Source organism: Brassica napus, chromosome C9 (genome assembly GCF_020379485.1).
Source record: "Brassica napus cultivar Da-Ae chromosome C9, Da-Ae, whole genome shotgun sequence".
In the NCBI taxonomy this organism is placed as follows: domain Eukaryota; kingdom Viridiplantae; phylum Streptophyta; class Magnoliopsida; order Brassicales; family Brassicaceae; genus Brassica; species Brassica napus.
The window spans coordinates 51,581,530-51,597,190 of NC_063452.1; the positions used below are offsets into that span (position 1 = coordinate 51,581,530).

Sequence of the window (15,661 nt, forward strand, 5' to 3'; positions counted from 1 at the left end):
GAGGAAACAAATTTCCGAGGAAACTCCGAGGACCACCAGTTCGTCGGAAAGCTCCTCGGAATATACCGAGGGAGAACTTCCTCGGGATATTTCGATGGAATTTCCGATGGTCCAATCCTCGGAAGTTCCGACGAAATGTTCCTCGGAATTTTCATCGGGAATTTCCGAGGAACGGAGCCCTCGGAAAATTCTGAGGAACGAGTCCCTCGGTATATTCCGAGGAATCAGTCCCTCGGTATATTCCGAGGAACATGTCCCTCGGTATATTCCGAGGGTTCATTTCCTCGGAATTTAAAAAAAAAAAATTTTAAAAAACTAAAATTTTTGAAATTTAAATTCGAAAATATAAAATTAAAATTAAAATTGAAATCATATTAGTTAATATTCAAAGTTGTACAAATAAAAATAAAACATTCCAAGTTTATGAAAAAAAAAAACTACAGGTCTGGCACGTCCGGGAACACCTCGTTCGTGTACATCCTCTGCATCATCTCCATCATTTGCTGGTTCAACCTCCTCTGTGCCTCATAGCCCGCCTGTTGAGCCGCCATCTGGGTCTCCAACAAAGATATACGATCATCCTTGTCCTTCAACTGAGTCGTAAGTACTTCTGGATCAACAAAGGGCGGTGGTGCAGAAGAAGGAGGAACCGACCGGGTGCGACGACCCAAACCGACCAAACGTCCCTTCTTCTTTGGAACCGACTGAAATAGAAAATAGTCAAATTTAAATCAAGAAATAAATGAATTGAACTTTAAAAAAAAAGAACTTACGGATTCAACGATTTCGTTGATTCGAAACCGGGACAAGTTAGTCGAAGCCGTCGAAGCGTCATCCTCGGTTTGAAGCTGAGACACTTAGTCTTGCACCTGAGTTTGGACAAGGGTGGCCACTTCCCTCACAAGACCGTCATCAATCTGGGCGGTCTTCTTGTTAGTATATGCCATCTTCATTAGGTCGAAATCATCAACCGGCTCGCCATCATTTTCTTCTGCCTTGAAAAAAACATAAATTAAAGAAACATTAGAAATTAGAAGAAATAGACAAAAAATAAAATTTCAAAACTTAAATAATTGAAGAAAAAGCGGCTGAACTTACCATGCGATCCCTCAGAGAGGCAATAGATTGAGCACCCAAGTTATGATTGAAGACGCCCTTCCCTTTACGGTCGCTCCTGCGGTTGGTGGAGTTGGTGGAAGAAGTTTCTTTCGTCTCTTCCTTATCCCAATGCGCACACAACTCCGTCCAGACCATGTTGTTTATCGACTTTGAGACCTTTTAATAAAAAAAAAGAGAAAATAGTTTAATAAATAAAAAAAGTTTAATAAATTAAAAAATTGTTTAATAAATTAAATCGAACCTTGTTGATTTCCCACTTCCTCTTCCACTCGTGGATCTGCTTCCCATAGTTGTCCATAACTTTATGGACGAAGTGGTGATAGATAAAGAGCGTCTCATCGGAATTCCAGTTGAATTCTTGCTGAAAAAAAAAACACAATTAGTAGAAAATATATATTAAAGATTAAAAATATAAGTAAAAAATTAGAATACTTACCGCAAACTGACGAAACCACAGATGCTGCTTGTCGGTAGGGAAGTGAGTGAAAGTCGGATGTCCCTTGTCGAGGGCCGAGTACATCATACGGTTGATCCATGCACTGATCCCGTTCCCGGATCGGTTGAACATAATGAAAAGAACAAACGCTTAATAATGAATCAAATTTTAATGAAAAAAATATATGTTTAATTACCATGTTTGACCCCGTCCATGTGGATACAGAGTGAGATATGGAAGATGGTCACGACCGGACTGTCGAACCAACTCCGCAACACTCATCACTCCCGGAGGACCCGGAGGAGCAGGAGCGGGTGCAGCAGCGGGAGCGAGAGGAGCAGGAGCGAGAGGAGCAGGAGCGGGTGCAGCAGAGGGAGATGTATGGTAGGAGCTGTGGGGCGAAGGAGAATCCTGAAAGTGGTTGGAATCCCGAGACTGGCTCCCCGTACCACCACGACCACGACGCTGTCGAGGCCGGGTCTGATCATCATAAGACCTGTAAATTTTTTAAAAAATATTTAATAAATATATAAATATATAAATTAAATTTTTTTTTTTTTAAATTCCCAAATAATAGTTTTTAATCACAAAAAAGTTTTATAGATATTAAAAATGTTTAATAAATATATAAAAATAGTTCTAATAAACAAAAAATAGTTTTAATAAATAAAAAATAGTTTAATAATTACAAAAAATAGTTTTAATAAATAAAAAATTGTTTAATAATTACAAAAATATTTTTAATAATACTAAAAATGTTTAATAAATATAGAAAGTTATATTATATATATATATATATATATATATATATATATATATATATACTTTAAAATCCCAAATAATAGTTTTTAATCACAAAAAAAGTTTTGAAGTTATTAAAAAAGGGTTAATAAATATATAAAAATAGTTCTAATAAACAAAAAATAGTTTTAATAAATAAAAAATAGTTTAATAATTACAAAAAATAGTTTTAATAATATTAAAAATGTATAATAAATATAGAAATTTATATTATATATATATATATTTTTTTAAATCCCAAATAATAGTTTTTAATCACAAAAAAGTTTTATAGATATTTAAAATGTTTTGTAAAATCCAAAAAATCAAATTTATATACAAAAAACGTTTTGTAAAATCCAAAAAATCAAATTTATATACAAAAACCGTTTTGTAAAGTAAAAAAATCGAATTTATACACAAAAATTGAATTTATATACAAAAAACGATTTTATAAATACAAAAAAAAATTTAAAATTTTAAAAAAAATTCTAAATCAATTCAACAAAACAAATTATTCAACCAAACCACACAAACCTATTATACAACCAAATCACAATCCTAACCAAGCACCCTAACAAAAATCTATCAAATCTACACAAAAAACCTAACAAATAGAACCTAAGAGAGTGGGATAGGGTCCTTACATAATTTGTGTAGGTTTAGAGAGGATTGGTCGGAGATATCGTCGGAGAGAAGGGGGAGATCGCCGGAGAGGAGGGAGAGGAGCCGGACAGGAAGAAGAGAGAAATGAGGAAGAAGAAGCGGCTCGTGGTTATAAAACCGGGTCCGACGGATAGTTTCCGTCGGAATTTCCTCGGAATTCTAATTTCAATTTTCACGAAATATTTTGCGGCTGGTTTGCCCGGTTAAATGAAAATACTCCGAGGAAATTCCGACGGACACTTAAATATCCGTCGGAATTTCCTCGGATATTTCATTAATTCGAGGAAAAAGAATATCCTATGTATGTATTTCTATTTGTTTATATTGTTCCTCGGAATTTCCTCGGAATATTCCGAGGAAATTCCGAGGAACACATGTTTGGGGTTTCCAAACATCAAATTTTTTTGCCCTATATCATTTCTTATACAAATGCAATGCATACCATTGAGGAATCTTTGTATAGATGATCATAAACTATGAAATAACAAAATTTCAAAACGAATTGTGAGTATTCCCTTTACCGGTCATTAAAGTGTATAAGTGTTTCTCTTATGTCGTGGGGATTTCGTTCATACAATCGGAAAAGTGTTTATTATAGGGTAAGGAACAAATTTTTGACTTCATAATCAGTCTAAGACACTTAATAAGGGTTATATAAGTGTTATTCAAACCGCAAAACGTTGTTTTCGGTTTAAAAACCCTACTTCCTCGGAATTTCCTCGGAATATTCCGAGGAAATACCGAGGAACTAGTGTTTGGAGTTTCAAAACATCGATTTTTTTTGCCCTATATCATTTCTTATACAAATGCAATGCATACCATTGATGAATCTTTGTATAGATGATCATAAACTATGACATAACAAAATTTCAAAAATAATTGTAAGTATTCCTTTTACCGTTTATTAAAGTGTATAAGTGTTTCTCTTATGTTGTGTGGTTTTCGTTCATGCAATCGTAAAAGTGTTTGTTATTGGGTAAAACACCAAAGTTTGACTTCATAATCTGGTTAAGACACTTAATGAAGGTTATATACGTGTTATTCAATCCGCAAAACGTTGTTTTCGGTTAAAAACCCTAGTTAGAAACCCTTATCTTCCTCTGAATTCTGTCGGAATATTCTGAGGGAATTCCGAGGAAAAAGACTCTAATCAAATCCCTAAATCGACAAGGTCTATTCCGAGGAAATTCCGAGGAAATTCCGAGGAAAACCTATCTTCCCTCGGAATTTCCTCGGTATTTCTATTAAAAAAAAAGTCGATGCTAGTCTGTTTCCGAGTCATCATCACCAGATGAATCTGAATCTGAATCTTGGTGAAACTCTCCAATCACTGGTTCATCCTCTACGTGAACGACGGCTTCCTCTCCGAAGTCGGTTAAATCGACTACAAGAGCAACTCCAGCTAAATCTTCTGCTGCACTTAAGTTGTCGGATGTGCTTGGTTGTAGTGGGTCTTCCAGCTCAGAACTTCCCTGATCTCGGCCTCTCGGGTTGAGTCTTGTAACAGTAACCCATGGATCATCTCTGTTCCTTACCCGGGGGTACTTGATATAACAAACCTGTAACATTTAAAAAATTATTAGTAAAATTATAAATTAATATACATGATGACGAATCATTCTAAATAATTAACATTTAATTACCTGATCGGCCTGAGAAGCAAGAATGAAAGGATCATAATATTGCAGCTTTCGCCTCGAATTTACTGATGTAACACCAAATGCATATGTTCTCACACCTCGATCTAGAGTGTTGTCGTGCCAATCACAATAGAAAACAGTACACCGCAATCCAACCATGCCCAAATACTTGATTTCCAAAATCTCACGTATGTGTCCGTAGTATACATCATCTCCTGATGCAGAACAAACGCCAGCATCATAAGTCGTACTCGAACGTATCCTCTTCTGAGTTGTGAATGCATATCCTCGAGAGTACAAAATCTAGGATATGACTTCACAAAAAATTTTGGTCCAACGACCATCTCGCGTATCCAATCGTCAAATGTTTCACCTCTAGCCAAACCAGCAGACACCTATATTAATAGCACATATATATGTTATATCAATAAATGTGAATTAGTATAAATATGTGATAAATGATATTTTAATTTGTTTAAAGCACTCACATAGGTAAACATCCATCCAGAAAATTCTCTCTGCTTCATTTCTTCTAGTTCGTCATCTGTGGCGTATCTATATTCGAACCACTTTTCTGCCATGAAAATCATGTACATATGATGACAATAATGTAATTAATTAAGATTTAAATTTCAACTTGTTAAAATAAAAATTTGTAAGCTAATTTATTTACCTCTTATATTGAAGAACATCTTCGCAGTTGGTGAGCAAATATGTTTGCAAATTATTGCGCTCCTGCTCAGTAAGTCGACGGTCCTTTGGTTTTCCGCTAAGTCGTCCAACGTCTGTGAAAATTTCTGGAACCGTAACATGATATGTTGCCCGTTCGCCTCTATCATCATGTCGAGCAGGTCTTCTGTTTTTGGTCTGAACTTCTGCTGGAAAGTAGTACTCGGCAAAGTTTGAAGTTTCTTCATTGATCATCTGTGCGACTATAGAACCTTCCACCCTACTTAAATTTTTCACCATCTTCTTCAAATGGAACATATACCGCTCATACAGATACATCCATCTATACTGCACAGGACTACCAAGTTCCAATTCTCTTGCCAGGTGAATAACAAGATGCTCCATAACATCAAAAAATGAGGGAGGAAATATCTTCTCAAGGTTGCACTGAATCACGGCTATGTTAGTCTTCAAATTTTCAATACCTTCAAGAGTCACTGATCTCGTGCATAAATCGCGGAAGAAACCACTTATCCCTGCAATTGCTTCATGAACATTTCGTGGTAATAGTTCCTTGAAGGCAAACGGAAGGAGACGCTGCATCATTACATGGCAATCGTGGCTTTTCAAGCAAGTAAACTTTCCTTCCTTTCTGTCGATACAGTTACGCAAATTAGATGCGTAACCGTCTGGAAATTCCACATCGTTTGAAATCCAATCAAAGAACGCATATTTTCCCTCAACATCAAGTCGGTATATGGGAAAAGGAGCCCTACCATTCTCATCACATAAAGTTCTGAACGAGCACATATATCGACTAAATCCAGTTTTGACATCAAATTATCCTTTGTTTTACCTTGAACATTAAGGATCGTGTTCATGAGATTGTCAAAAGAGTTCTTCTCAATATGCATGACATCTAAATTATGCCTTAGCAGATGATCCTCCCAGTATGGCAGATCCCAGAAAATACTTTTTGTGCCAGTTATGTATGTCTCCAACAACATCTACCGGAAAACGCTCATGTCCACCGACGTCTGGCGTCCTTTCTGCACCAAAATCTCTTAGTTGTGTCTTCAAATCTTTCCCACAAATTTCTTGAGGTGGACTGTCAAACACCCTCTTGTTCTTTGTAAACAAATTCCTACTCCTACGATATGGATGATCAGGTGGTAGGAATCTGCTGTGACAGTCAAACCAACACGTTTTCCTTCCGTGTTTTAGTTGGAAAGCATCAGTGTTATCTTGACAATATGGACATGATAGCCTTCCATGTGTTGTCCATCCAGATAACATACCATATGCTGGAAAATCACTTATTGTCCACATTAGTACTGCCCGCATTTGAAAGTTTTCTTTACACGAAACATCGTATGTTTCAGCACCTTGAGCCCATAGTTGTTGCAACTCATATATTAGTGGCTGAAGAAACACATCAAGTGATCTCTTAGGATGCTCTGGTTCGGGAACGAGAATCGAGAGAAACAAAAACTCTCGTCCAAGCACAAGTTTGGGGGTAGGTTGTATGGTGTAAGAATGACGGGCCATAGAGAATACTGTCTTCCACTCTTTCCAAACGGGCTGAAACCATCAGTACATGCACCAAGGTAGACATTTCTTCTCTCATACGCAAAGTCAGGATACTTTGATTGGAAATGCTTCCACGCTTTTGCATCTGAAGGATGTCTGATCTCACCATCTGTTGAGTGCTCCGCATGCCATCTCATTGATTGTGCTGTGCGTTCAGACAGATACAACCTCTGCAACCTTTCCGTCAAAGGCAAATACCACATCCTTTTATATGGCACTGGAACTCTTCCACTCGTATCTTTATAACGAGGCTTTTCACAAAATTTGCATGTAACCCGCTGTTCATCCGCCCTCCAATAAATCATGCAGTTATCGCTGCATACATCTATTACCTGATACGATAAACCAAGACCAGCTACGAGTTTCTGAACCTCGTAGTATGAACCAGGAGCTACATTATCCTCGGGTAGAATACCTTTTACAAAATCAGCAATCGCATCCACACAGTCTTCAGCCAAATTATAATCTATTTTAATGTCCATCAATCTTGTAGCAGATGATAAAGCTGAATGACCATCTCTGCAACCTTCGTACAATGGTTGCTTTCCAGAATCCAACATATCATAAAATCTCCTAGCTTGTGCATTGGGTAAATCTTTCCCTCTAAAATGATCATTTACCATCTGCTCAGTACCTACAGCATAATCTACATTCGTTCTAATTGGTTCTTCTAATCTAACCGCTGGCTGAGGTTCGCTAGTACTACCATGTTCATAATCAGTTTTCCCATGATGATACCAAATTTTGTAACTTCGTGTAAACCCACTCAAATATAGACGAGTCCAAACATCCCACTCTTTAATAACCTTTCTATTTTTACAATTAGAGCAAAGACATCTTAACATACCTGTTTTTGCTTCCGGTTGTCGGTGAACTAACCCCATGAATTCGGTTATACCTCGTTGGTATTCTTCCGTAAGCAATCTCGTGTTCGGATCCAAATGAGGTCGATCGATCCAAGAACGAAAATAATTTGAAGAAGACATGTTTTTTTATGAATCAAATTCGTGTGTAAAGAGAGTAAGAGGGAGGATGAAGATATGGAGTGAATGAAGAGGAAGAGGGGTTCTTGTATTCATAGTTGAAATCCTACCGACAGCCTGAAGAAATTCTGACGGAATTCCGACGCCAACGGCTAGTTCGTCGGAATTTCGTCGGAATTTTTAAAATCCCCCAACGGCTCTATAACGGCTATAATATATCCTCGGAATTCATCGGTTTTTTCCGAGGAATACATTTTTCCTCGGTATTCCATAAGAATATTCCGTCGGATTAATATTTCCTCAGAATTCCGTCGGTTTATTCCGAGGAAATTCCGAGGAAACCAAATTTTGTGTTTCCTCGGAAATTCCTCGGGATATTCTGAGGATTTTATTTTTCGTCAGAATGTCCATCAGAATACCGCTGTTTTCTTGTAGTGCAATGAGCATGAATCAACACCAGAAACACCAGAAGATGATTCAGCATCAGTTCATGATCAAGATGGAGTTGAATCTGATCAGTATGAAGACGCAGTGGTAGAAGAGCAGATTCAACCATTGAGGAGGAGTGCTAGAGTGAGGAAACCATCCAAGTGGGTCGACACCAGAATATACTTCAACAGCAACGCAGTGGCTCATCCTATCCAAGCAACCTGCTCCTTTGCAAGCTATCCTCAAGAGCATGTAGCTTTCATTAGTAACCTGGACCAAGAGTATGTTCCAAAAACATATGAGGAAGCTATGGCTGATGAAGAATGGAGAGAGTCAGTTGGAGATGAAGTCAATGTCATGGTCAAGAATGATACTTGGTATGAAACTGAACTTCCCAAAGGCAAGAGAGCAGTAACAAGTCGCCTCATCTACACTGTCAAGTACTTGGCTAATGGAAAGCCAGAAAGGAAGAAAACAAGACTAGTTGCAAGAGGATACACCCAAGTCTATGGAGAAGACTATCTAGACACCTTTGCACCAGTAGCTAAGCTCCACACCATAAGAATTCTGCTCTCTTTGGCTGTGAACTTGGAATGGGATCTATGGCAGATGGATGTCAAGAATGCATTTCTACAAGGAGAGCTTGAAGATGAAGTGTATATGAGACCACCACCTGGTATGGAAGACATGGTCAAGCCAGGAAATGTCCTAAGGCTGAAGAAAACAATCTATGGATTAAAACAGTCTCCAAGAGCCTGGTATCACAAGCTGAGTACAACCCTCAATGGAAGAGGGTTTGTAAAATCAGAAACTGATCATACTCTCTTCGCTCTCACAGGCAAGCAAGAAATTATGGTGATACTGATCTATGTGGATGACATTATTATCACAGGAAGTGACAAGGAAAGTATCATCTCTACTAAAGCTTTTCTTAAATCTACCTTTGATATTAAAGATTTGGGTGAGCTAAAGTACTTTCTAGGGATAGAAATATGCCGCTCTAAAAAGGGGCTTTTCTTATCTCAAAGAAAGTACACACTTGATCTTTTAAATGAGGCAGGAAAACTTGGAGAAAGAGTAGCCAAAACACCACTTGAAGAAGGTTACAAAGTCTTGCGTGAGGGGGAGTTTGAAGATAAGCCATTTGGAGACTTCAAACTCTATAGAATAATGGTTGGGAAGTTGATTTATCTCACCATCACAAGACCAGACATCTGCTTTGTTGTAAATCAAGTCAGCCAGCATATGCAAGCACCTAAAGTTCACCATTGGAATATGGTGGAAAGGATCTTGAGGTACCTAAGAGAAGCTCCAGGCCATGGTGTATGAATGGGCTGCAACAAGAGCACAGAGATTGTGGGACATTGTGATACAGATTGGGCTGGTGATAGAGTGGACATGAGGTCCACAACCGGTTATTGTACCTTTATTGGAGGTAACCTAGTGACTTGGAAAAGCAAGAAGCAGAAGGTGGTGTCATGTTCAAGTGCTGAAGCAGAATATAGGGCAATGAGGAAGCTCACGAGTGAACTCATTTGGATCAAAAACCTCCTAAGAGACTTGGGCATAGAGATAACCACACCAATCACAATGCATTGTGATAATCAGGCGGCCATTCACATTGCATCAAACTCAGTGTTTCATGAGAGGACAAAGCACATTGAAGTGGACTGTCACAAAGTGAGACAAGCAGTAGAGCAGAAGATCAACTTACCTTGCTATACAAGAAGTGAAGATCAATTGACAGATATCTTTACCAAAGGGGCAAGCACCAAAGTCTGTAAGTTCATTCATCCAAGGTTGGGACTTATAAACCTATTTAGATCATGATTTCCTTAGCCATGAAGCATCTACTTTTTTTTCCTTTGTCTGTTTTTGTCCCACTGGCTTTTCACACAAAGGTTTTAATGAGGGATGTCTTCATGGGTTCCAAACTTACCCATTTCTTATGGTCAAGCTTGAGGAGTAGTATTGATATTAAGAGATCAAGTTTGCCTACAGCATTGAAGTGAGAACTTTGAGATAGCTACATTGAGCACTTTGATGTTGTAGGGAAAAGAACATATTACCTACGGCATCAAAGTGGGCGATTTGAGAAACCTGCATTGAGCACTTTGGTCAAAGTGAGCGATTTGAGAAACCTGCATTGAGCACTTTGGTGCTGAAGGGATTCGCAGCACTGTTCACTACAGTCCAAAAGAAGTTCAAATTCAAAAATATAGTTGTTGGATATAGCTGTTGGAATCTCATCTCTTTTTCTTTTTTCCATATCTTTAATGTTTATGTATTTGGCTATAAAAATCCTTTTTACACAGATCTAAATCTGAGGAAAATAAAATCCTACTTTGCTCTATTTCTCTTACTCTTGATTTCTGTTCTAAGTCTCTCTCTTGTTCTTCCATTTGTTCTTCAGTCATCATGCCCTCCTCCTACCCAGGAGATCTGTGAAGCAAGCTTGTTACTTCTTTGTTTGTGTGTTCTGTGTTGCTATTTTGTTTTAATTCTTCTCTTTCGTTTGCTTGGTTTGATTTGAATCACAAAGAGTTAATGGTGATGTGCAAGTATTCTTTCTAATGAAAAATGTAATATCCGTTTTGCTTACTCTGTCGATTGTTGAGTCTTCAAATGCTAATGTGGAGACTTGATTGTAATGTATTTTGATTTGATACGAATCTTGTCTGAGTATCTGTCTCTTTCGTTCCCTACTAATTCCCAGGAATCCCCCCGATTAGGGATTAGGAGAAGGTGAATCTCCTTTTATCTGCTTGGTATTTGATGAATTCGTTTTAAAATCTCAGCACAGTGCTTCCTTCTACTGGTTTTAAAAGTGATCTTAGGTTCTTGGAGTCTCTACTTGTAAAGGTAGTGCACAGAGGGGCTCAATAAGTTGATTGATTGAATCAAGGCTTCTGATGTTATGTTAGATACTGATGTGTTAATAAGTTCTGTTATGTTTAGGCTTTTACGATCACTGTGACAACATAATCACCGCAGCCAGCATTTGTGGGAGCTGGATACCACAATCTCCCCAGAGCTTGCAACAATGGCAGCTTTCTGTGCAACCGACATGTATGCCTTTGTGCTTGAAGTAACCTTTGAAAAGAGACATGTGTGGATGCCTGTCGGTGGACCCGAGTGTTGAGCGTAGAATTCTCAGCTGAGGTTTTGCTTTGCACAAATCATGTGCCAGAACTGAGAGTCTCAGTGAAGGAATCTTGAAGTTGCATGTCATATCCCCTGCTGATTGTTGGATTCTTCCTTCGTTAGAGCAGGTATTCGACCACCAACCTCTCATCTGATTCTCATTTACATTAATGAATTTTCTCTACGATACCATACCATCCCCAAGGTAAAGCTGGTAGCTTGTAATTAAGTTTATAAATTGTACATTTAGGGACTTTATGTTTTCTTAGTTTCAACCTACTGCAGAGACATAACCAACAAATGAAAGAAGGCGGTCTGTGCAATTCCCGCCCTTACTTGCGGTTTCTGAGTAGCACAAGAGTGTATTATGCTATAGTTATTTGATTTATTTTTCATGTGTGAACGTGTTCTCCTGCACCCTGCAGAGCTTAATTAAATAATCGTAATGGGTTAGGTAAACAAAGTAGGACCTAACTACCGTTTCTCTCACGTTTCATGGTTTGATTAGTTTAATTATGTTTGCTACCCCGTAGGGTTGGGCAAAAAACCCATATCCGAAGAACCGAACCAAACCCGATTCGAAAAAGTAGTACCAAACCCGAACCGAAATTGATTAAATATCCGAACGGATTCAAAATTTTGATATCTAAAGAACCGAAACCAAACCCGATCCGAACCGAAATATTTCGGGTACCCGAATGTAACCGAAATAGATTTATACACTTAAATATATTACTTATTTTTAGATTTAATATATATTAAAAACATCCAAAATATATAAAATGCTTTTTAAGTTGTCTAAAATACTTGAAAATATACATAAATAGTCAAAAGTAAATGTGTAAAATAGCTAAAATAAATTCAAAACACCAAAATAATTGAAATATCTATTGATTTTCTATCCAAATATTCAAATCAAACCAATTTATATGTTAATTTTAGGTATTTTGACATATATTATACAAATATATATTACATATATATATATATATATTTTTATAGATTTTGAGAAATTTTAAGCATATAATGAATATTAAAATTTAAAAAATAATTTAAATGGGTTATCCGAACCCGAACCGAACCCGCAAAGATCCGAACCGAACCCGAACCGAAATTTAAAAATATCCGAACGAGACTGAAATCTTTAAACCCGAAAATCCGAAACCCAAATAGTTCTGAACCGAACCCGAATGGGTAGCCGAACACCCCGCCCTACTACCCCGTATGTACCACGTTATACTTTATTTAATATCAACGTGTTAAGTGGAGTCCAGTTTTATAAGAAAACAACATTGACAGGCTTAGATCACTGAAACAGAAGCTCACATCTTTTTCTTGTTCACCTTTTCTCCAGCTTGCGAGGTTTTCGAAATGCGTCGCTTGGTGTTGAGAGAAGATCTTCACATCAGATCCACACTCTCTGATTCATCATCTGCAATGGCTCGTTGGCTGCTTCAGATCCTCCTTATCTCTTCTCTTCATCTGGTTTCTCTATCAAGTCAACAAGAGACAAGGTTTGTCTATGAAAGTTTTAGCTCCCAAGAAGATCTTTATCTAGATGCTTCTGCGAAAGTACTTCCCCATGGAATATTGCAGCTGACAAACGATTCAGATCATCAAATAGGCCGGGCATTCTACAAGAATCCAATTCAGTTCAGTTCCTTCTCAACACATTTCGTGTGTGCTCTGGTGCCTAAGCCAGGTAAAGAAGGCGGCCATGGTCTTGCCTTTTTAGTATCTTCTTCTATGGATTTCTCGCACGCACAAGATAAAAGATTCTTGGGGGCTTTTAACGCAACAACAAGTGGGTTTCCTGTTCTTGCTATTGAGCTTGACACTATTTATAACCCACAGTTCAATGATCTCAAAAGCAATCACGTGGGGATTGATGTGAACAGTCCTATATCTGTAGGAGTAGCTTCAGCATCTTACTATTCAGACACAAAAGGGAAAAACGAAAGCATGAACCTCTTGACTGGAAAGCCTGTACAAGTCTGGGTGGATTATGACGGCACTGTGCTCAATGTCTCGATCGCACCTCTTAAAGTCAAGAAGCCAAGTCGGCCTCTTTTGTCACAACACATCAGCCTTTCAGAAATATTTTGGAATAGATCCAAACTGTGTGTTGGCTTCTCCGCAGCAACAGGGAGCAAGGTGTGTGATCACTATATTCTTTGGTGGAGTTTTAGCACAGGCAGAGGATCACTGCATGGTCTTGACATCTCAAAACTTCCTAAAGTTCCTCATCCCAAAGCTCCGCATAAGAATCTGGCTACATGGATTATTGTTCTTGTTGTTTGTGTGGCTGTTGCGGTTTTGGCTTTTCTTGTAGGAGTTTATGTCCACAGGAGGAAGAAGTATTCTGAAGTTTCTGAAACATGGGAGAAGGAGTTTGATGCACATCGGTTCTCTTACAAGTCCTTGTACAAAGCAACAAAGGGTTTCAGTAAAGATGAGTTCCTCGGGAAAGGAGGCTTTGGTGAAGTCTATAGAGGAACTCTTCCGCAAGGCAGAGAAATAGCAGTGAAGAGAGTGTCCCATAATGGTGATGAAAGTTTGAAGCAATTTCTGGCTGAAGTTGTGAGCATGAGATATCTGAAGCACAGGAATCTTGTTCCACTTTTCGGGTATTGCAGGAGAAAGCATGAGCTTCTTCTTGTCTCGGAGTACATGCCTAACGGTAGTCTTGACGAGCATTTGTTTGATGATGCCAAATCAGTTCTTTCTTGGTCACAAAGACTTGTGGTTGTTAAAGGAATAGCATCTGCTCTGTGGTACCTTCATACAGGTGCTGACCGCGTTGTTCTGCACCGAGATGTTAAAGCTTCCAACGTTATGTTAGACGCCGAGTTCAATGGTAGGTTAGGAGATTTTGGAATGGCCAGGTTTCATGAACACGGAGGCAACACAGCCACAACAGCTGCTGTTGGAACAGTAGGGTACATGGCACCTGAGCTAGTGACAATGGGAGCTTCAACTGGAACTGATGTTTATGCTTTTGGTGTTTTCATGCTTGAAGTAGCATGTGGTAGAAGACCCGTTGAAGCGCAGTTGCAACCTGAGAGACGTCATATGATCAAATGGGTTTGTGAGTGCTGGAAAAAGAACGCTTTGCTTGATGCCACTGACCCGAGACAGGGAGATGAGTTCTCACCGGAGGAAGTCGAGATGGTTATGAAACTGGGTTTGCTATGTTCAAATATAGTGCCAGAGTCTAGACCAACGATGGAACAAGTGGTCTTATACCTAAACAAAAACCTGCCTATGCCAGATTTCTCACCATATACTTTGGGAATCGGCACACTTGCTCCGTTTATGGTTGATGCAGCTTCCTTACTAGCCTCATCTGCTTCATGGAGTTCGTCAGGTCCCTCGATGTCTTCTTCCAACCACTCACCATACGCTTGTCAGCCAACAGATCAGCCATCGTCTGAGACTAAGAACTCTCTTCACGTAGTTACAGAGCCAGAGAAGCCTAAGACTTAAGACTTTCTTACCTACGGAAGATTTTGAGTCCAATATTCACAGAATCATCAGCCGGAGGTAATTCTGCATTAATATCAGCAAACAGATCTTTAGTAGCTCTCAAGATTGTTCTAATAACCACCAGTCTTATTTGTCGTTGTTCAAAAAAAAAAAAATCAGTCTTATTTGTACCAATTTGTTCAGTGTGTCCCTTTACAACATGTTTATCCACTTAAACGGTTGATTATAAACAGTTAGTTTATGTTTCATCTGGCATATCATTATTCCGACTTCCGAGTGGCTCTCTAATCGAAATCTGTTTTGGTTTATAAGCTGGAACTGTGTGCGTGTGTTATGTTAGTATTTGGGAAAGAGATTGGATGTTGTTTGGAAAATATGTATGGTTGTTAATTGCTATAAGAGTTTTAAAGTGTTCGAACTTTGATTGTATTTGAGAGAAAATGTTAAGCGACATATGATGTGACGATTGGACAACAGTCACATACAAGAGACGACAAATCTAGTAGTAGTTCATCCTGAGTCTGACATACATACGAGTGACAACTAGTTCATGCTGTATTATGTCACATGATTAGGGCGAACTCTACACCATGTGTAAAATATGTTATTTAATAGTCTATTTTGTCTGCTTCCATATATATTAAGATAGCTTCAAGCTGGCATTATACTATTGTTTCAGCCCATGCAGCAGACGAGGTTGTCTACTCTGATCAAGTCGA

The 15,661-nt window shown here is 38.4% G+C and overlaps 1 protein-coding gene across 1 annotated transcript; it reads left to right on the top strand.

The window, feature by feature from the left end:
- Nucleotides 1-10,651: 10,651 nt before the first annotated feature.
- On the top strand, nt 10,652-15,190 carry LOC106397255 (L-type lectin-domain containing receptor kinase I.9-like). Its single transcript, XM_013837841.3, has 3 exons — nt 10,652-11,174; nt 11,271-11,584; nt 12,811-15,190. Exon 3 carries the CDS (start codon nt 12,828-12,830, stop codon nt 14,940-14,942), a length of 2,115 nt encoding a protein of 704 aa, XP_013693295.2. The 5' UTR covers nt 10,652-11,174; nt 11,271-11,584; nt 12,811-12,827; the 3' UTR covers nt 14,943-15,190.
- The last annotated feature ends 471 nt before the right edge of the window (nt 15,191-15,661 follow it).